At 46.0% G+C, this 21,689-nt stretch overlaps 3 protein-coding genes across 4 annotated transcripts; 1 reads left to right on the plus strand and 2 right to left on the minus strand.

Annotated features, from left to right (window-relative positions):
- Positions 1-2,978: 2,978 nt before the first annotated feature.
- LOC119329451 (SUMO-activating enzyme subunit 1A-like) lies at positions 2,979-8,640 on the plus strand. 2 transcript variants are annotated; one of them, XM_037602495.1, is made up of 10 exons: positions 2,979-3,241; positions 3,632-3,683; positions 4,205-4,400; positions 4,954-5,033; positions 5,136-5,252; positions 5,653-5,703; positions 6,445-6,511; positions 6,946-7,049; positions 7,131-7,238; positions 8,252-8,640. In XM_037602495.1, exons 1-10 carry the CDS (start codon positions 3,144-3,146, stop codon positions 8,363-8,365), a joined length of 987 nt encoding a protein of 328 aa, XP_037458392.1. In that variant the 5' UTR covers positions 2,979-3,143; the 3' UTR covers positions 8,366-8,640. The 2 variants fall into 2 exon arrangements, with proteins under 2 accessions (XP_037458392.1, XP_037458391.1); XM_037602494.1 differs by having other exon boundaries at positions 2,980-3,241; positions 5,650-5,703.
- Positions 8,641-12,618: 3,978 nt separating this feature from the next.
- On the minus strand, positions 12,619-14,016 carry LOC119328212 (outer envelope protein 61-like). Its single transcript, XM_037601230.1, has one exon. The coding sequence runs from the start codon at positions 14,014-14,016 to the stop codon at positions 12,754-12,756; it is 1,263 nt and encodes a 420-aa protein (XP_037457127.1). The 3' UTR covers positions 12,619-12,753.
- A 4,349-nt stretch (positions 14,017-18,365) lies between these two features.
- On the minus strand, positions 18,366-19,730 carry LOC119330480 (peroxidase P7-like). The gene is made up of 3 exons (XM_037603588.1): positions 19,451-19,730; positions 19,190-19,369; positions 18,366-19,073 (listed from the first exon to the last, which is right to left on the minus strand). Exons 1-3 carry the CDS (start codon positions 19,655-19,657, stop codon positions 18,513-18,515), a joined length of 948 nt encoding a protein of 315 aa, XP_037459485.1. The 5' UTR covers positions 19,658-19,730; the 3' UTR covers positions 18,366-18,512.
- Between the last annotated feature and the right edge of the window lie 1,959 nt (positions 19,731-21,689).

The raw sequence follows: 21,689 nt of genomic DNA on the forward strand, positions 1-21,689 counted from the left end.
GGGGAACGTAGCAGAAATTCAAATTTTTTTACGCATCACCAAGATCAATCTATGGAGTAATCTAGCAACGAGGTAAGGAGAGTGCATCTACATACCCTTGTAAATCGCTATGCGGAAGCGTTCAAGTGAACGGGGTTGATGGAGTCGTACTCGTCGTGATCCAAATCACCGATGATCCTAGTGCCGAACGGACGGCACCTCCGTGTTCAACACACGTACAACCCGGTGACGTCTCCTACGCCTTGATCCAGCAAGGGGAGAAGGAGAGGTTGGGGAAGACTCTATCCAGCAGCAGCATGACGGCGTGGTGGTGGTGAAGGAGCGTGGTACTCCAGCAGGGCTTCGCCAAGCACCGCAAAAGACGAGGAGGGAGAGGGGTAGGGCTGCACCAAGAAGGAGATGTTCTCGTGTTTCTGGCAGCCCCAAACCCCCACTATATATAGGGGAAAGGGAGGGGCTGCGCCCCCACCTAGGTTTCCACCCCTAGGGGTGGCGGCCAGCCCTAGATCCCATCTAGGGGGCGGACAAGAGGGGAGAGAGGGGGGGCGCAACACTAGGTGGGCCTTAGGCCCATCTGAGCCTAGGGTTTCCCCCTTTTCCCTTCTCTCTTCGCCTTGGGCCCTAGTGGGGGGCGCACCAGTCCACCTGGGGCTGGTCCCGTCCCACACTTGGCCCATGCAGTCCTCCGGGGATGGTGGCCCCACTTGGTGGACCACCGGGACCCTCCCGGTGGTCCCGGTACATTACCGATAAAACCCGAAACTTTTCCGGCGACCAAAACAGGACTTCCCATATATAAATCTTTACCTCCGGACCATTCCGGAATTCCTCGTGATGTCCGGGATCTCATCCGGGACTTCGAACAACATTCGGTAACCACGTATATCTATTTCCTATAACCCTAGCATCATCGAACCTTAAGTGTGTAGACCCTACAGGTTCGGGAACCATGCAGACATGACCGAGACAACTCTCCGGTCAATAACCAACAGCGGGATCTGGATACCCATGTTGGCTCGCACATGTTCCACGATGATCTCATCGGATGAACCACGATGTCAAGGATTCAATCAATCCCGTATACAATTCCCTTTGTCTAGCGGTACGATACTTGCCCGAGATTCGATCGTCGGTATCCCGATACCTTGTTCAATCTCGTTACCAGCAAGTCTCTTTACTCGTTCTGTAACACATCATCCCGTGATCAACTCCTTGGTCACATTGTGCACATTATGATGATGTCCTACCGAGTGGGCCCAGAGATACCTCTCCGTTACACGGAGTGACAAATCCCAGTCTCGATTCATGCCAACCCAACAGACACTTTCGGAGATACCTGTAGTGTACCTTTATAGCCACCCACTTACGTTGTGACGTTTGGCACACCCAAAGCACTCCTATGGTATTCGGGAGTTGCACAATCTCATGGTCTAAGGAAATGATACTTGACATTAGAAAAGCTTTAGCAAACGAACTACACGATCTTGTGCTAGGCTTAGGATTGGGTCTTGTCCATCCCATCATTCTCCTAATGATGTGATCCCGTTATCAACGACATCCAATGTCCATGGTCAGAAAACCGTAACCATCTATTGATCAACGAGCTAGTCAACTAGAGGCTTACTAGGGACATGGTGCTGTCTATGTATCCACACATGTATCTGAGTTTCCTATCAATACAATTCTAGCATGGATAATAAACGATTATCATGAACAAGGAAATATAATAATAACCAATTTATTATTGCCTCTAGGGCATATTTCCAACACACACCCATCGCCTCGTCGGCCGCACCCTCGAAGCCCCCACCGATCTCCCTGGCTCGCCCCTCTTCGTGCCAGATCGCTGTTTCTACCGAGGTATATAGCTAGCGCCGTTTTTTTCGGGCCGGCCCGTGAACACGCCGGGACGGCCCGCCTTGGGCCACGCACGTCACGGGCTAAACGGACCAGACCCGGCACGCGGCACACCCTGGGCCGTGCCTGGGCCTGGAGGCTGGGCACGCGGGCCGGCACGGCACGACCCGATTACGTTTTTTTATATTTTTTATATCTATATATGGCCCAACATGTAAAAATAAGCTAAAAAACGCTCACTGCGTCAAATAACAGGCTGAAAATATGCAGCCCACCGTGCTAAACGGGCCAACGTGCCGGCCCGTTTACTAACTGGGTTGTGCCTGGGCATGGGGGCGCAGCATGCGGGCCGGCACGACAGGGCCCGTATAGTAATCGTGCCCTGGCAGGCCGTGCCGGGCCAGGCACGATTACGATGGGCCGGCCCGTTTGGCCAGGTATGCGGAGGTATGCTTCGACGCCTTCCACAAACACCCATGGAAGAGTGACCAGTGGAGGGTAACCCAGAAGTCCGCCTTTTGGTTTCCACGAGCACTCGCCAAAATTAATCGCTCCCAAATCCTCCACTCCGGTGTAACTTTAAATTGCTCGCATTGCTCTTGGGATGTGGCCTACACACACCACACACAGTTGCTCAGCATCGTCTCGCGGGAAGAGGAAGAGAGCGAATCGATCGATAGCATACGCAGAGCCAGCGAGCCCGGGCCGTCCTGCCATGAGCAGCTGCTTTTCTCGCCTCGCTTCCCCTCCTCCCTAGCTGGCTTGTCGCATGATGGATCTGTCCAAGTATGTGGCCGATCTCATATGCTTCTTCCGTAGGTATGTAAAAATAATGTGTACTGCAGTGGACGGATTAATTCTTCGTCCCAAATTTAGTACTCCCTCTGTAAACTAATATAAAAGTGTTTAGATTACTAAAGTAGTGATCTAAATGTTTTTATATTAGTTTACAGAAGGAATAGTTAATAAAAGTAGGCCAGTTCTTTTTTTAATCTAGTGTTAGCATGTTTGCTTTGATGTTTCCAAAACAAACCTAGACCGTTCACCAAAGGATGGACGGCCGTCCTTGCACCAGCGGGATGCTGCTGCCTCCACGAGGATTAAGGGGGAAGAGAGGGGAAAGGAAACTCATTTTCTCCAAAACCCTCCCGGCTACTCCCTTCTCGTCTTTTTCTTGTAGTACCACATCGCAAAACAAGAGAAAAATCCGGACCTTGCGGCTTTCCCCCTTGCTCGGCTGCTAACCGGATTCGCGTCTCAGGCTCGGGATCCGGGCGTTCCGTGCGATGGGCGGCGGCGGCGGCGCGGAGGAGGAGCTGACGGCGCAGGAGACGGCGCTCTACGACCGCCAGATCCGCGTCTGGGGCGTCGATGCCCAGAAGAGGTGCCTCCCTCTCCCAAGAACCCACCCTTGCTCCCGTTTCCCCCCCTTCCGTTTACCGCATTATTTTCTGTATTTCTGCTGGGTTATCGCGTCTTGTTTTGTCTCGAAAAACACGTCCTGTGGTCTTCTGGGGCTCCCGGGAGTTTCAAGCCGAGATTCAGCCTTTTGCACAGTATCAAGCCTTTTCCTCTGTTATGACCGTGGATTTTAATTTTTATGTGAACCCGGTTTCATGCTTTCGGTAGGATTTTTTTGGACTTGATTTCTTCTGCCAATGTTCTTTGTTCTATTTCGCCTCTTCCTCTTTTCCCCTGTAGGTTCGGTAGAATTTTGTTTGGGTGCATTCATCTCTTTTTACCTGACTGTTATATTTGTGTTTGCTTGGAGCAGGCTAAGTAAGGCGCATGTGCTTGTGTGCGGCGTCAACGGTACTACTATTGAGGTGGGTCACTAAAATTGCCTTCTATTATTGTACTTCACAGACAATTTATCTTTTCGTTTTAATCTTTAATGGTCTGCTATTGATTATATCTGAAAATAGCATGGAAATTAGGGTTCAAGCTGTTACGATAGTAATTACTGTATCAGGGTTCAAGGTTGTTATAACTAGTATGTGTGGATTGGACTAATGTTCTGTATTTTGCATTGCTGAAATTATAATGTCCAACTCTGTCATTTTGAGTTTCTTTAAACTGTCTATGTGCTAGCCTGCTAGTTTTCTTTTTAAGTGCTAAATCTTTTTCGTTGCAAGATAAAAATAATTACATTATAACTTACCGTTCCTTTGATTCTCACTCATGTTCTATCTTGTCAAACCATACTGATTTTCCAAACAGAGGCCCACAGTTCTTCTTGACATTGATTAAATTTCAGTATTTTAACTTTTCACATGATATTTACAGTTTAGTTAATTCAGTGAAGGCAATCACATACACTAAAGTTGATTTCTCTCCTACTCCGCAGTTCTGCAAGAACATTGTTCTAGCAGGAGTTGGCAGTTTATCATTGATGGACGATCACATGGTCACAGAGGATGATCTCAATTCAAACTTCCTAATTCCTCATGATGAGAGTGTGTATGGTGGTAAATCACGGGCAGAGGTTTGCTGCGAGTCCTTAAAAGATTTCAATCCAATGGTCCGAGTTGCTGTTGCAAAAGGTGAGCTGTATAGTTTGATGCACGTTCTCCTTAAGCTTGGTTATAGTTAAGAAATATATATTGTGTACAGTGATCATGTCTTGTATTCTTGAATTGGTTTGTTCCAAAATTACTGGCAGGAGTGTCTTCAATTTATTGTGTTAACTGATAATGCACTCATAATGCTGCTATTGTTGAGAAAGTTCTTGCAAGAAAGATCATTTAATGATAGGAACAATCAGTTGTTATGGTATTGTACACTGTTTTACTAATATTGTTTCTGTAAGATATATTTTTAACCATTCTTTGTTGGCCATAAAATCCGAGATTATTTTTACAGTATTGATTGGAAAAGTTCTAACTATGAGTTGGTCGACATTATTTGTATCACCAAAGAACTAGCCATGGACAGGGGTGCGTGGAAGCTTGCTATCCATGTGCCAGAACCATGAGTTGGTCACGAGATCTTATGGGTTTCACCTCTAGCCTACCCCAACTTGTTTGGGACTAAAGGCTTTGTTGTTGTTGTTGTTGTTGATTGGAAAAGTTCTAACTATTATGTTATTTTCTCCAGGTAACCCATCACTAATTGATGGAACATTCATTGACATGTTCGACATTATTGTAGTCAGCTGCGCATCTCTTAAAACAAAGGTGTAGATCCTTCTCTGAAGTAGTATTTTCATAACTTTTAGTTTTTTCTGTCACATTCCGTTTCTCATCCTTACTATTTTTACATCTGTGTTATATTTTTAGTTGTTTATTAATGACAACTGCCGGAAGAGAAGCAAGCATATTGCCTTCTACTCTGTAGAGTGCAAGGATTCTTGTGGTGAAATATTTGTTGATCTGCAGGACCATAGCTATCTTCAGGTATGTATTTGTTAAGGACTTGTAACATCTAGTCTATAGATCCGTTGATTAGCATTGTATTACTTGCTTTGTTCACAAGCCAAAAACATGTACGCCTTCTTATTTGCTTAAAAAATATTAAAAAATACTGGGCTCAATGGCAATCACTCCCATGTGTCAATAAGTACATAACATAATGGGGGTTGCTGCTGGAGTTGGATCTGTTATTTGTGGGCTCAGGAAATAAGGGCAGCCCCCATTTCGGATTTGGCCTTTAGGGGCTCTAAAGTGGGGGCTACTGGTGGTGATACTCAGAATGCTTAGAATGCTTTCCATATTTATGATAACTGCGGCATGCAATTTTTGTCTTCAGTTCATTCTTAAAATGTACATCCCTGAAATTGTTTTTATTTTTCAGAAGAAGCCTGGAGGAGAACCTGAACAGCAGGAGTTGAAATATCCTAGTCTGCAGGTATGGAAGTTTTTTTTTTTGAATTTTTTTGTAGGTTGGTCTTTATAGAGATAAAGTCTTTTAGTAGCTGTGCTCTCTTGTTTTGTACTCCTCAAGTTGGCGATCCATGTTTTGCTGCCATGTGCTTTTCTGGGGAGTATTTACTATGCAGGTTATACAAATTACATGATACACAGAAGTGTTTCATGGCAGCAGAAGAAAAAAAGATAATAAGTGCTTTTATTGCAATTCGTTTTTCATCTTGTTCTGATGTGGCTCTGTGATGCCCATCTACCCTTATTTGGAAAGGCCTGCAATTTCTTTTTTGGGTAATACATATGCTGAAGGCAGCTCTGTTCATTGTTCTTTTTATACTGCTTCTGTACTTCATTAAATTGTTTGTTTCATGCAAGTACTTATGCATGCTTGCTATGTGTTTGTTGCCACTTAAGTACTGGTTCAATCTGGTTATTGTACTGATGGTGCTATATTACTCCTATCCTGTTACTCCTGTAGTTCAGTTGTACAATATTACCGGAATACCTGCATATGATTTACCTGCAGGAACCGATATCACCACCTTTTGGATGCTTTGATTGCCAAATATAAAATTTCAATTCCAACGATTGCAATTGTACACTACTACTGAACCTCATATGACTTGCTTACAAATCAGTATCACACTCTTCTGGATGCTTCATGTTAGTAAGTATTACAATTTGAATCACAATGAGTGCATTTACATTTGTTTTTTTTATACAGGAAGCTATTTCTGTGCCCTGGAAGGATCTGTCCAAAAGAACAACTAAATTGTACTACGCAATGAGAGGTGATGATATGATAACCTAAAATACTGTTCCTAAGGTTTTGCTTGTCTAATAGTGGTAACTGTGTTTGTTTACTTTCTTGGCCTTTTTTTCCTGGGCAAATATCAGGCGAAAATTGGGATCAATGTGTTTCATTTGTACGTACATCAATGATAAATATTTAGTAGAACAGATCAAATTGTATCGTTATTTCACTAAGTTTTTTTTTTCATATCTCACAAAGCAAATGAGCTTGCTCCTCTGCGGACATAGAATATAACATCCCATGTTCAACTGGTTCTCTGAGATTTTCTTTAGGACTTCTATATTTGTTTTTCACCAAAATAACTGATTTGCATGTTCACTTGAACTGCCACCAAGAACCCTTTTGACTGTTACCTATCCGTATTTTTCCCTGTCTTGGTTTTGTAACTAACATAAACATGTCTGTTTGTAGTCTTGGAAAGTTATGAATCATCTGAAGGGCGCGACCCTGGTGAGACATCACTTTCTGATCTGCCTGCAGTTTTGGCTCGGAGGAAGGATATGTGTGATAGAATGGTACAGCTTTGGCCGTTTGTTGTACTTTGAGTATTTGAGTCACTTTTCTTCAGATATTTTACATGGCACTTTAAACTGCAGTCTGTGGACGAGTCTAAAATTCCTACATCTCTTCTGGAACGGCTTCTAGCAGCTGGGAAAAAGGAACATCCTCCTGTATGTGCAATCCTTGGTGGCATTCTTGGTCAGGTAGGTCCAATCTTCCACCCTTGATTTTCTGTTTCTTCTATTCTTTAGTTTTTGTGCTAGCTGGAAAATAAGCACAGTAATTTAATTCATTTACGTTTACGCATACTATCTTTTTTTTTCATGTGTAACATAATAGCTCAACAGGAAATATAGTCATCTCAAGCAATGTGTATGTCATTATTACTTGGCAAAAGTAGGTGACATATTGAGATGATACTTTAAATACAGTCACTTTGACATAATGGTAGGATCTATTACTGACATAGCACAAATTACTGTAATTGATAACAGTAAGCGACAATATTCTTCTCTGATTTATTGAGGGGTCGGCTCCTTCATATAGTTGGACACGACTCGACCGACAAGCTGGTGACTCTATTTAAACTCTAATACGATCTATGAACTGACTGGACTCATTCCAAACAAACTTGCTAAACCAACTATGACCCTAATTAAGGAATAAGACTCCACGTTTGATGGGCTGGCCCTTACTACACAGAATTCCAAGTTTAAATTAACCGAGTCAACGCAAGTCCAAACGAGACTTCAACTAACTATGATTTATTTAAAGCTCGAATATGCTTTTTTCAGCTAAATAAAATCACTGTGAAACTAGCAAAATCTCTTCATGATATGTTAAATCGAAATCATCATATCTTTGTTGGTCACACAAAGATTTCATGTCATGTAAAGTAACCGTGGTATGTTATATCTAACATTTGTCCGTTAAGGTTCAGTTAAACCGGACTTGTCCTGGCTCAGCTGTACAAGTTTGAGAACACAAATGTGCAATGTTCAGGCGGCCCAAGCTATTAACTTTTAGTCCATATGTCACATGCTATTTGCTGAAATTTTTATTTACATGCACCAACACCAAAAGCATTTCACTAGACCTACCAGACAGACAAGTTGCATCCTCTTCCTGTTGCCCTTCCATTTAAAGCCTACTTATGTGTGAATATTCTCTATATCATACTGGTCACGGATTGATACTTTGTTTTTGGATTTAACAGGAGGTGATCAAATCAATATCTTGCAAGGGCGATCCGATCAAGAATTTCTTTTACTTCGACGATGCTGATGGTAAAGGGGCCATGGAGGACATCCCCCCAACTCCTGAAGACTAAATCACGTGATACCTAACTCTCATCCGACATGGCTTGCTGATAATTGTACCCAATCATTAGAGTCGAACATGTGACAACTCTAGTTCAGTGGCTGAGGCTGGAAACTCAACTCAGCACTTTAGTGTTTTTATTATTGTACTTAGCGTTCGTTTTAGCGTTGGCATCATGCTATGGCACCTGGGTACTGCGATGAACAGAACTGACATTCTCGTCCAAAGAATTTCAAAGCTGAAGGCAGGCATGCTATTGAATGATGAAATGATTTGATTTCTGCTTGCCTTAGTAGTGGTTACTGATTACTCCCTCCGTTTCTAAATACTTGTCTTTCTAGGCATTTCAACAAGTGACTACATACGTAGCAAAGTGAGTGAATCTACACTCTAAAATATGTCTACATACATCCGTATGTAGTAGTCATTTGAAATGTCTAGAAAGACAAATATTTAGGAACGGAGGGAGTAGAATACAAATATATCACAAGTAATGAAAGAATAAACAGTGATACAAGAAATGCGCAAGCTCTTCCCTTGGTGCTTAGAGCATCTCCAGCTATTGGCCCCCCAGGGGCGCCTAAAATCGCCCCTGGGGGTGAGCTGGCGCAAAAACTCGGCCCCAGGGCTGAGTTGGTCCCCAGCCGTCCCCAGCCGCCGGTCCCAGGGCCATCCCCAGGCGTGGTAATTTTTTTTTAAATATGTTGCAAAGTTCAAAGTTCGGCATATATTACATTTTAAAAGTGGGGTTTTATTACATATATAATTAAAAAAAGAATTGGCTAAAAGCCGAGTAGTCGCCGCCGTCGTCGTCGTTGTCGTCGTCCGCCTTTTCCTCCTTGTGGTGGACCCCTGACCGGCGTCGCCTATGCGGGCTGGTGGCGGTGGCGCAGTGTCGTCGTCGCTGTCCTCGATGACGACGATTCCTCCCTCGTCGCGGCGCTGCGTGAATCGCTGCAGGGCGGCGCACTTGCGCTCCCTCGCCATCTACAGGAAGTCCGCGCGCGCCCATTCTAGGGCCGCGTCGTCGTCGAGCTCGACGTCGGTGCTGTGCTCCGTCTTCACCGCGGGGAGGCCTGGCTCTGTCTTCACCGGCGCCAGGCCTGGCTCCGTCTTGGGCTTGACGAAGTGCGGAGGAGCCGACGAGGGGGCGCGCCGGCCGCCCTCATTGATGACGATGCCGGCGCTGCGAGTGCGCCGGCCGAGCGGCGTCTCCGCCGCGGGCTCGACCTTGACGCCGAGCAGCACCGGAGTGCCGGACGAGTGTGAGGAAGAGCAGGAGGAGGAGGAAGAAGAGGAGGCGCCGAACCTCCTGGGCAACCATTGCCCGTCGCGTCGGCGGTGAGCCGTGGCCGTGGCAGCCGCCCTCGCCGGGGGGTATGCCAACGGCGGGTCGTTGCCGCCCTCGAGGTACGTCAGAACGCCCTCGAGGGTCCGGCCGGGGACACCCCACCACAGGCGGCGTCCGTCGCTGTTCTTCGGCTGGCCACCACCGGCGCGCCGTTGGTGGACGCCAGCCTCTGCTGATGCCGGCGCTAGAAGTACGCCGTCCACGTCGCTGTGTTGTCGGCGGCGTACTCGGGGAGGGCGAGCTGGGCGGCGGTGAGGGAGGCGCGCACGACGTCGACCTCGTCGGCGAAGTAGTCCGGTTTCGCCACGACGTCGGGCAACCCCCCGTTGCTGAGTCCCCCGTTGCTGAGTCCCCACCTCGTTGGCCCGGCGCGCATGTCCGGCGGCGCCGGGATGTTCGCCTGGAACATGAGCCAAGACTCCTGTTCGCGGAGCGATCGGCGGCCGAAGCCGTTGGCCGCGGCCTCATCGTCGGGGAATCGCTCGGCCATCGGGAGAGGGAGAGCTCGGCGGCGGCGCTCGGGAGAGGTAGAGGGCGGGCTAGGGCTGGTGTGGCTGGTGTAGCCAGAGGCGAGGGAGGCCACTGGCTTATATAGCGGCGCCGCCCTGTGTGTGCGCGTGCGAGGGAGGGGAGGCATCGGCGCGCCGCCCCGTGAACGCGCCGTCCGTGAGGAATCACTGGTAAGGCTGACCGGCGGCAGCCTTGCCATTGATTACCCGCGGGAAACCGAGGCTTTCGGGGAAGAAGACGCGGGGTGTTGCTGACACGGCGGGCCCACGGCTCTTTCGCGCCAAAATCGCTCGTCCCGGCGCCCCCGAGCGCCCCTGGCGCGCCGGGTTCGTCCTGGGTTCGCCAACGCTAAATTCGGTCCAGGCCGGCGAAAATCAGGCTCCTGGGGTGCGAGTGGGCCGATGTTTCAGCGCCGGCGCGAAAAAAACGCCTAGATAGACTTTTCTGGGAGCGCGGCTGGAGATGCTCTGACACATTGTCATCCGCCATGGTGAATCCAAGCTAATATGCAGAGTGAATGAAAGGGGGAAAATACCCTAATATTTTCTTAAACTGTATCAGCCAAAAACAATTAGTCATGCAATAACATTTTTCTAAAAACCATACAATTTACTACTCTCTCCGTCTAGTACAACTTTGTACTAGTTAGTACAAAGTCAAGACAATTATTTTGCGACGGAGGAAGTATTTAGTAAGTGTAAATAAGTGCAAGACTTGGTTTACTATTTTTCCGCTTTGTATTCGTTACATTGTTGCGGCAGAGGCTGCTTGGATAATAAATGGCAGCATTGTCCCCTAAAAAACCATATTTTTAAAAAGTAATTGTTTTTAAATACATGCACATTTTTTGAAATACATCAACATTTTTGTAAACACAATATTTCAAAACGGCTTTTACAAATAAGTAGACTTTTTAAAACGTATGGGATTTTTATAAATATGTGAACATTTTTTAATGCATTAAAACTACATGATTTACGTACTATTCAAATCACTTTCACACATTTCTCCTAAAATATGTTAAGTGAAAAAGGAAAAGGGAAATCTGTATGGCCCAGCCCACGTACCATTCTTTGCTTAATGCGGAAGTAGGAGCACTGACCTTTACCTAAAAAAAAGGAGCACTGACCTAAATGCAAAGTGGAGTGGTTCATTACTCCAAGCTTTTTTTTTCTTTTCTTTTGCGGGGTAATAGGAGTTTATTCAAAGATTATAGAGTTGCAATCAAGAGGCACACGTTCCTTAGTACATGGGGGACTATTGATTATTAAGACACACTGCCGTGGAAAAATATTAAATTGTTCCAACAAGACTTGACAAAGAACTAGAGAAGACGCATGAAGGAGTACCACAAGGACGTGTCTGGTGGAGCGTGACAGACTGTTCGGGGATGTGGGTGTTTGGCTGATGGGAGAAATCCATGCCGGCTCGCCGGCACCGACGCGGCGACGCCCGCTCATGTTCACGTTACATGCTAAATCAGGCTTTCGTTGGAAAAACCAACGCCGACCTACAAACCAGTCTCCTTTCTCTTTTTGGAAGTAGAGCTGAAAAAGATGAAGTTACCTGGAAATGGATCTGGGTTTGTTAATTGCCGAATTCGTGAGAAAGTTAAATTTACCTTAGTAGGGCTCGAACCTACAATATCACCGTTATGAGCGGTACGTTTCAACCAATTAAACTATAAGCCCAATCGAATCTCTACATGCCGGGAAGAGCGGACAGGAAGATGAGACCTTTGTTCTATCTCCTTCTTCCTCTTCCCGGGGCCCCCTCCGCATACCGGGGGAAACCCTAGAGCCTGTCCGGGCAGTAGCGTCGTCGTCGTCGTTGTGTTCCTTTTTGAAGGTGCTGCTTGGTATGCGGAGGTTCGAGGTGCTTGGAGCGAGGTGGTATATCTTCGGTGGGCGCAATAGTTTCAGGTTATCATCATTTTTGTCGATCCGACGCTGTTAACATTGTTTTCTCTCTTCTTTCTCTTTTGTTTCTTTTGGGCATGCTTGTGCTGTTTGCCCCAGCATTGGACTCTTTGTTGTATCGGGTGGTTGCTATATCTATATACTGGGGCGAAAGCCTATTTCGTCGAAAGAGTACCACGAGGACTACAAGGCTGGTGACTCATTCAGATATTCACATATACATGGGTGTTCAAAATGACAAAACAAAATCAACATGAAGGGAAGGATTATTGGTGTACCCTAACACTTCAGCATTAATAAAGAGAAAAATTTGGGTACCGGCTCAATTAACTTTAGATTGTTACACCCCTAACTTTGTTCTTATCATTACTTTCAAAAGGAAATAAAATCGATCCCCGCACCATTGCTAGTTATCAAAACACTCGGCCAGTTACTTATAATCTGTTACAATTTTACAAACACATATGCTGAAAGAATAAACAATGGTACAAGAAAGGCCCAGTTCAACTATTGCTTCCACATTGTTGTCATCCGCCCACTATCGCTTCTGGCCCCAGGAAAAAGAGCACAGTATTTTTTGTTGTTGCTGATTCTCGGATGTGTAGGCCATCACCTCACCTACCCGATGAATCCAAGCCGATGGAGGATGAACGCCAAGATCAGCATGACAATGGCAAAGATGAAGCCTTTCCTGCCTAGTAGCCAGTCCTTCGTCTTCTTTGCTGCTTCGACTCCTCGCTGTGCTCTGCCGATCCATTTCATCATTTTTTGTAAATCTTGTGGAGAGAATGAAGACATAGCTTGTTGAGCGTTGGCTGCATCCTCAATGGACAACTTGATACCGAACAACTCACTCATGTTTGACATCGCATCAGGGCTCATGTTCTCCACCATGGATGTAAACATCTCCCACATAGCAGGGTCTGCCATACTGACCATGCCAGGTGAAATTCCTGGCACATTGGATCCCAAATCTGGAGCAACAGGGATTGCTCCGCTTGATGAAGAAGCAACCTGAGACGTAGTATTTACCAAGCTTCCTAAAGAGTCAGATTGTGTCGAGTTTCGTGCTCCATCATGTGGCTGTGAAACAGCAGTAGAAGAAGAACTCCTTTGAGCGCTTGGCAGATCAGAACTAACATCTTCTTCTACAACTTCCTCAATGACAACTCTCTTTGGCTGGTCTGCTGCTCCCCCTCCGGTTTCAAGTTTTTCTTGAGCCTCTGTCAGAGCTTGAGCGACAGTTTCGTCGTCCGGAGACATCTCATGGGCTTTACTCAGGTCAGCAACAGCAGCCTGGAGGTTTCCCAGCTCCTTGTACGCCTGACCCCTTCGGTAGTACGCTTTGGCAGTGCCCGAGTGATACTCATAGCTCAAAACCTCCGAGCCTTCATTGACGCACTCCTCAAACTCGCTGAGCTTCAGGTAGCAGGCCATCAGATTAACGCTGCACTGCAGCTGCAGAGCGCGCCCGGCTGCCGACGGCACGCTGTTCTTCACGTTATCCCTGGCGAGTCTGTACTTGGCGGCGGCCTCGGCGTACTCCCCGCGGCCATGGAGCTGGTTCCCCTGCCGCTTCAGCATCTTGGCGGCGGATATCGCGTACGAGGTGTGAGCGTCGGCTTGGGACTTCATGGCGGCGAGCTCCTCGGGCTTGGCCTTGGCGATTTTCTCGGTCATGTCGAGCATCTCCTCTGGCCTCGCGCGGTTCAGCTGTTCGGCGGCCCTCTTGAAGTCGTCGGCCGTCATGTTCTTCATGCTCTCGGTTGCGAGCTTCAGCAGGTCCGGGTTGGACATGAGCTGCCGCTGCATCCTGGCGAGGTCGTCGGCGGGGATGCGCCGCATCTGCTCCTCCGCCACCCGCAGCATCTCCGGATTCATTATGGCGATCTCGACAGGCAGAGTCGAGGCGGATCCAAGACGTCGCCGACAGATCAACGCGGAACGGAGCAGCGACGGGAGTTCGCAGGTTTGGGAATTAGCTCTCGATCGTGTGTGTCTCTCTCGCTTTTTCCGTCGCTTATGGTTTGAGGGTTGGTTCGTAAGCTCTTGCTGCAATTTATTGATGGGGGTTTGGGAGGGGAGACGAAAACGGAGCCCAATCAGAAATGGGAATCACTGCACGTACGATTTATATTGTCCGACTATAGCTGGCCCGTGCTCATCCGAAAGCGGCTCTGGACCTTCCTTGCGATGGACCGTTCTTTCATCTTTCAGATGGGCTTCGGCTAGGAATCAAATCGCGACTGGTGAGGATTTTACAACCTGAACCTCTCATGCATTTTGAAAAAAAAAATACCCCTAAAAATGCATTTTGAAAAAAAAATCACGAATTTGAAAGAAGTTTGTGGACTTTGAAAAAAGTGCGTAAATATTGAAAAGGGTTCATGGTTTTGAAAAACACTCGTGCATTTGGAAAAAGTTGGCGGATTCACAAAAAAGTTTACGGATTCGAAAAAATGCAGGGGCTTTTTAAAAATGTTCAAGAATTTTAAAAAATTTCAAATTGAAAAACCTTTTACGCATTTGGTAAAAAAATAAAGGAGAAAAAAAGAAATAAATGAAGACAAAAAAACCAGAAACCAAGAAAGGAAGAAAGAAAAACTGACCGTAACTTCTAGAAGCTTTCCAAAACCGGGCTAGGAAGCTTCCCTCTGGTGCGTTAAGATGGGCCGGCCCATTTAGATCAAGCGAAGAGAGGGATGTGTGCGTTGCGTACCAAATGGGCTTTAAACAGGTGCATAAGGCGCCGAATAGGATTTGGCGCTTAAAAAGAGCACAACTTTGAATTAAAGAAGCCATCAACCGCCCATGGATCACACAGTGCCAACATGAAGAAAATCACAGGAAAAGAAAACTAAGGTGAGAGATCCCCAAGCGGCAGAGACAAGGTACCAACAAAACAACGCACAACCCGAAGACATCATAAGCGAACTACCAAGAAAGAAAAGGAAAAATAACTTGAGCTTGATTCTTCGAGGTCGTTGTCCACCAAAGAAATCATCGCAAACAGAGCATCACAGAGAATGGAGGAAGAAAATAAATGAAAGGAGCGAGCCCTCGTCCTCCACACAACATGAGCACCGTACCATCCGTCTTCACCGCCAAAAAAGGTCTTTGCCTTCTCGTCCTGGGTCGAGGGACGCTGCCACGTTGGCAAGTGAAGTGGTTCACACTTGAACCCGAATGAGTACATGGCATCCTGGTAATGGGAAAGTATCTAGTGCTCCCAGGCTTGGGGTGCTCCCGATGCTCCAAATGTCCGAAAAACATTTTTAGAATGTTCAAAAAATTCTGAAAAAAATGCAGCACATCGACGGAACATCAATGTCTCTTGTCACAAAATTTCAAATCAAAATTCGAAACATTGCTTGAGATACGAAAATGACAAATTTTTGTACATAACATAAGTTGGGTTTTAGTTTTGGCCCATTATCACATTGATGTAAAATTTGTCATTTTTGTATCTCGAGCAATGTTTCGAATTTTGGTTTGAAATTTTGTGACAAGAGACATCGATGTTCCGTTGATGTGCTGCATTTTTTTCAGAATTTTTTGAATATTTTAAAAAATGTTTTTCGCATCGGAGCACCGGGAGCACCCTAGGCCTGGAAGCACTAGATACTTTCCCTCCTGGTAATAAGGGAGAAACTGCAGCATCACTCCTCCCAAACACATAGCTCACTTGAGGAATGTCGATGCCCGTTGCACGGTCACACAGAGGGCGCACACTGCCGGAAGGAGACACGATCCAGACTGACATGGCAAGAATACATGATCGCGCCGCTGTGGAAGAAGCTGGCTTTGCTAGAGCTCAAATAAGAGAAGTTTAACAGATTTCCTGTGGTGGCAAAAAACACATATTTTACATCCTTGCAACTTTTACCTAGTAAGGTTATCCCTAGTCAAGACCACACCTCTATGAAGTTACCATGGGATGATCTTAGCTGGGAGTTTTAACCTCCAAGGATTTTTATCATTTACCACATGATACCTGCACATTGTTGCAGAATGTTTCACAATAAATTTTAGTGAGATTTGGCTGTATGGAATGAATGTTTGGATAATCATATATTGTGATTGATTTTCAAATATTTATTAAATATAATAGCATAAGAGAATGAAAAGTATCATGCATGTTTGCATGCTGAGGTGGTCTTATTCCTATGCATGGTTGCATGTTGAGGGTTGACCTTTTTTCATATATGTTGTATGTTGAGGTGGCATGCTTGTCCGTTGAGACAAATAGATTAGTGAAGGATAGTTTTTTTTATAGATAGAAGATGGGAGCATTACAATGCACAGAAGCAAGATATAATAAGTTAACCAGGTCCCATCTTTTTTTACATTCTAACAAAATTCATCTGATCCTGGCATAAGATGAACGAACTCTTACTTCCCAAATAAAGTGTTCCAAGTCTCCAATCCGATTCATACTAGGGCCCGATGAAAGGAGACATCCCGATGCAAGACTCCTAGGACCTTATCCAGTGTGCATAATTATGCCTCACCATCTGGAAAAGTCTAGAACACACCCATAGTGGAGCATTTCCCAACATTCACCCCTCACAAAATCAAATCCAGGAACTATCCTTGATGGAGAAAGTGTAAAAAAAGAGAATTGACCACCTTCATGAGACCATCTTGAAATGGCAATCGTCGGGTTTCCGGTGAATTTGCGAGAGGGCCTTTGCAAGTGCATCCATTGCCCCTAGTGGGGTTTTGATGTTCTATAAAAACGAGGGGATAATGTTTACTCTAAGTGCCTTTTCAGCTTAGGTCCCAAAAAATGTGAGTTGGAAAGATGACTTTTGACCCCCTCAATTCTTATGGATCAAGTGCTGACATGACTAGGGGTCATTTCATAGCTGTTTGTGATCCAAGATAAGCTCGATTCCATAAGTATATTGATGTTATCAAAAAGAGATTAAGGGTTATGAGGTGAACCTCTTCCTGCAAAGTGCTTAATTCCATTGTCTCATACTTTCTAGCATATATCTCTGTTTTTTTTCAATTGTTCAAAACATCCAGCAAAATTCCATTCAAAGCCTTTGAATCCTTTCCATGCCGAGCCTTGCACCATTCGGATCCTTCAGGTATGTACCATTTAGAACCTCTAAAACAGAGGTTGCAGCGTACTAAGTGTCGTCCAGGTCTTTCAAACCACCTTTGGTCAGAACCTTGCACTTTGTTTGCCTTTCAGTTTGGAGCCTCCAGGCATATTTTGGTAAGTTCCTCCAAGCCTATGCAAGTCGCCACTTAATTTTTTGGTGCTTCTAAACTTATCACTTGATGTCTCCAAGCTGTAGGAAAAAAAGTGTAGCGGTTAGATTTTTAGGTCCAACCTGTAAAAACCCTATCCATCCCACCATTTTCCTCAACACCTATCAAGTCTTATATAGCAATATTTGATGATTGCTGATCACGCTTGCCGTGGGATAACACCTATCAAGTCTTGTTATGAGTTTCAAAGGGCTTCCTACATCAAGATTCATGCCATCCCAATACTAATTTCTTGTAAACGAGCCCCATAAAAAATTCGATGTAAAGATAGAGATGGTCACGTTTTACTCTTCAGTATTGACGATGATGATATCTTTATATGGAAACTTAAAAAATCGAAAGAGATGCATTAATTTTAAGTCATTAGTGCACCACCTTTAAAACATATACAAAATCTTTAAAGTGGAGGTAAAAATTATAAATACAATAAACATTATATCCGCAATAAAGAGAGATATAAATATTTAAACGAGAAAGCATCATCGTCTTTCTAGAAGCAGCTTATTTCTGTATAGAAAGATTTTAAGATCTCCTTAAGAGGTAAGAGAAAAATTCAATCCCAACCATCGATTGATCAAGGGTAAATTTGGCTACATATATATGGTCAGTATAATATATTGAAATGATTCTTTTGACAGATTTAATCTCCCCACTTTCCAAATTATAGAATTTTCTGTGCACCATATATGGTTGGTTCATTGTACAATATAAAACACATATCATACATTTATTTTCAAATATGATTACCTTTTCTCTCATTGTGTGATAAGTTTGTACAACAATTATAATACATGCGGCGAACTAACCTGTGTGGTTGGATGGTTAGAAGGGAAGTGGTATCCCCAGCCCATCGGGGTTCAAATCGTGTTGCTCGCATTTATTTCGGATTTATTTTAAATTTTCCGGTGATGCACGTTCGGTGGGAGGAACTGTTTAAAAAAAAAGACTAAACCAAAAGGGCGATTTGAATATGCATGCAATTGTTGCGATTGTAAGAGTGCATCATTTGTTTCTCTACACCAACATGGTATACTATGTTTTGCTACGACGCAACATTTGAGAGTTCGGTCACATCGTCTCGGCTCTCCATCTATCTAGCTGTTGACGAATCTGCAGTTTCTCCTGATCTGTCCGGCGGTGCCGGTGAGAGGATTAATGTTGCCCATCTTCACCATCGCCTTGACGAAGTCGCTCCGGAAGAGCGCGGGGTTGGCGCTGTACTGCCGCACCAGCGCGTCCTGCGATCCTCCGTTGAAGAGCTCCTGGTCGGAGCGGAACAGGCCGCGATGAGCCATGAGGTTCTGGTAGTAGGCGGTGTCGAACGCCCTCGGGGTCTGCACGTCCAGGGGCGCCAGGTTGTTGTCCCCGCCGGCGAGGGGGCAGGTCCGCTGCTGCCGCCTCGCGAAGGCCGCGTCGATGTTGGAGTTGGATGTGTGGTAGATGCGGTCGCGGAAGGTGGTGCAGCGGGCCTGGCCGATAGTGTGCGCGCCGGACAGCGCCGTCATGTCGGTCGGCGAGAGCCCTTGCCTCGCGAACATGGAGAAGAGCGTGGCCAGGCTGGAGTTCACCGAGGGAAGGTTGTTGTTGGCGAGGGACTGGCTCGCCGTCGTCGAGTCTCGCCGGCCGAGCTGCACTGCCCAGGTCGGCCCGTGCAGCTACAAACAAAGCAGACACATTAATCAGATTCTAACAATGGAAATTGGTAAGTTGCAAGGAGCAAATCACTCCGGGAGCCGCTGGCTAAGTTTGGCCGGCCGGGACGGGGACGCACCAGGAACGTTCCGTCACGCGCCGCGAGCGCGAGGATGTCGGCGCAGGAGACGACGCCGGGGCACCTGGCCTCCACGCGCGCCTTGATGGTGTCGATGACCTCGAAGCCACGGAGGGAATTGGCGTTCGGGCCGGCGGCCTTCTCGCCGCCGGCGTCGAGAAGAACCGAGCCGTCACAGCCCTGCAGTACATGCATGTCAGAATTATCATCATGCGAGCTCAAGTATAGACTGTGTAGTCAAGCACTGCGACGAGTCATCACCTGGACGAAGCAGTCGTGGAAGAAGAGCCTGAGAAGCGACGCGCCCATCCGCCGGTCCTTGACGACGGCCTCTTTCATCACCGCCCACACGGTGTTCTCCAGGCTGGGGCAGGACCTGGCGTAGAAAGTCGTCGAGAGCTGCGCGTGGGCAACGGCGGAGAGGAGAGAGACGGCGAGCACGCAGTGCATCAACCTAGGACCAGCCATGGCGACCAAGTTAGGTTCGTGATATGCCCAGCCCGCTCAGTTCACTCAAGCCTCAAGGGAACGCTGTCTGTAGTGCCTGGTGTTGTTCGATTGTCCCAAAAATCTGGATTTCCTCTATTTATGGCTTTTCCGAGGTCGCCCGGGGGGAGTAGAAATTATTGTATTTGACAACAATTAATTGTTTGGCGATTTCGTGCCTATTTGCAACAATTGCGTGCTTATCCAGACACGAGTAACTGCATAAAGGTACTCCAAATGTATATCATACGCATTAAATATACACTTTCTTTATTAAAAAAAAATACACTTCGATATAGCCCCTTCAATGCATTGTACTGCTAATGCACTCCAATACTTAGCTTATATATGGAGTATCTTATTATTATTGTTGTACCTAAAAGAGATCTTATTTAATGTGTTTTGAGAGAGAAAAGAAATGAGTTATCTTGGTTTTGGTGCGAAGAACTATATCTAGAATAAGATATGGTAGCATCTATTCCCACACTAAATATGCTGCCACATCAAAAAAATGGTGTCCCGACTAGGATATAATTCAAGTTGGATTGTTGGAGCACTTTTTTTTTACGAGAACAACAGGAGCTTTGCCTTTGCATTATAGTGGTGAAAAAAGTTACATAGTAAAATTGGAGGGGTTTAAACACTCAGAGTACAAGACACACACTCGATTCTGAAGCTTCACGCACACTCTAGCACTGAAGCAAAAACAACACAGAAAAGGAAAAGAGGGGAGGCAGGTTACATCTCAACAACTAGTAGTGTATCCCTCGCTGCTTGGAACAGTTAAACATCCTCCTTGATCATCGCTAAGAGCATGACCGCAGTTACTTCCTTTTGTTTAAAAACATTCTGATTCCGTTCCTTCCACAAATGACATGCTATGTATGCCGCCAATGTGATCTCCTCATGGGCCTTGTCCCGCCCCAGGGGCAGCGCATAGCCTCCTCCACCAGTCCCCAATTGAGGAGGCTGACGATGCAGCATCGCACATTGTGTTGTGATTTCCCTGGAATTAGAACCACATTTCCTTCGCGAAAGAGCACTGTAGTGTTAAGTGCACAACGGTTTCTTCTTCCCAATCGCATAGTCTGCATTTTTCGTTGTGTGGCCATCCTCTCGCGTCCAGCCGACCCACAGTCCAGTTTCTGTTCTGCGGGGACAGCCAGATATAGAATTTGATCTTCCCTTCCATTCTGCACTTTCAAACCTTCACCAATCCCGGCTGCTTGATCCTGGCCGCGAATTGAATTGCATAGGCACAGGAGGCAGAGTACTTTGCGTTTGGAGTTAGAGACCATCCAATATGATCCTTTGAGTCAGCTAGCACCACCAGCTGTACCGCATTCCACAATCTGACGAACTCGCCAGCTGAGCCTCGATGCGCATCCTCTGCATCCTTCGCATCCACCAGCCAATTGTGATCGCTTCCCTGACCGTTAGTCTCTTGAAAAGGGCAAGCTTGAAAATCCTGGGGCTACGGAACCAGGAGCCTCGCCATGTAGCCAGCGATCCATCCAGAAGATTGCGAGGCGGCCATCACCCAACTGTATTGAGGAACGGCTCGAGAAGAGTTGCTTATCCGTGGCATCGGTCGGCGTTGGGGAACCCTTCCAAGGGTGTGATACGTCTTCAACGTATCTATACTTTTTGATTGTTTCATGCTATTATATTATCTATTTTGGATGTTTAATGGGCTTTGTTATGCATTTTTATATTATTTTTGGGACTAACCTATTAACCAAAGACCCAATGCAAATTGCTGTTTTTTTTGCCTATTTCAGTGTTTCGCAGAAAAAGAATACCAAACGAAATGAAATCTTCGGGAGAGTTATTTTTGGAACAAACGCAATTCAGGAGACTTGGAGTGGATGTCAAGGAAGCAACGAGGCGGCCACGAGGCAGGAGGGCGCGCACAGGGGGGTAGGCACGCCCCCACCCTCGTGGGCCCCTCGTGGCTCCACCGACCTACTTCTTTCGCCTATATATACTCATATACCTAGAAAACATCCAAGAG

Source organism: Triticum dicoccoides, chromosome 7A (genome assembly GCF_002162155.2).
Source record: "Triticum dicoccoides isolate Atlit2015 ecotype Zavitan chromosome 7A, WEW_v2.0, whole genome shotgun sequence".
In the NCBI taxonomy this organism is placed as follows: domain Eukaryota; kingdom Viridiplantae; phylum Streptophyta; class Magnoliopsida; order Poales; family Poaceae; genus Triticum; species Triticum dicoccoides.

Coding starts and splice junctions, on each gene's coding strand:
- LOC119328212 (XM_037601230.1), bottom strand. CDS start 14,016: ATGAATCCGGAGATGCTGCGGGTGGCGGAGGAGCAGATGCGGCGCATC.
- LOC119329451 (XM_037602494.1), top strand. CDS start 3,144: ATGGGCGGCGGCGGCGGCGCGGAGGAGGAGCTGACGGCGCAGGAGACG. Junction 3,684..4,204: donor TCAACGGTACTACTATTGAG/GTGGGTCACTAA, acceptor CCTACTCCGCAG/TTCTGCAAGAACATTGTTCT. Junction 5,253..5,649: donor AGGACCATAGCTATCTTCAG/GTATGTATTTGT, acceptor TTTATTTTTCAG/AAGAAGCCTGGAGGAGAACC.
- LOC119330480 (XM_037603588.1), bottom strand. CDS start 19,657: ATGGCTGGTCCTAGGTTGATGCACTGCGTGCTCGCCGTCTCTCTCCTC. Junction 19,370..19,450: donor TCCACGACTGCTTCGTCCAG/GTGATGACTCGT, acceptor CATGTACTGCAG/GGCTGTGACGGCTCGGTTCT. Junction 19,074..19,189: donor CGCGTGACGGAACGTTCCTG/GTGCGTCCCCGT, acceptor CTTTGTTTGTAG/CTGCACGGGCCGACCTGGGC.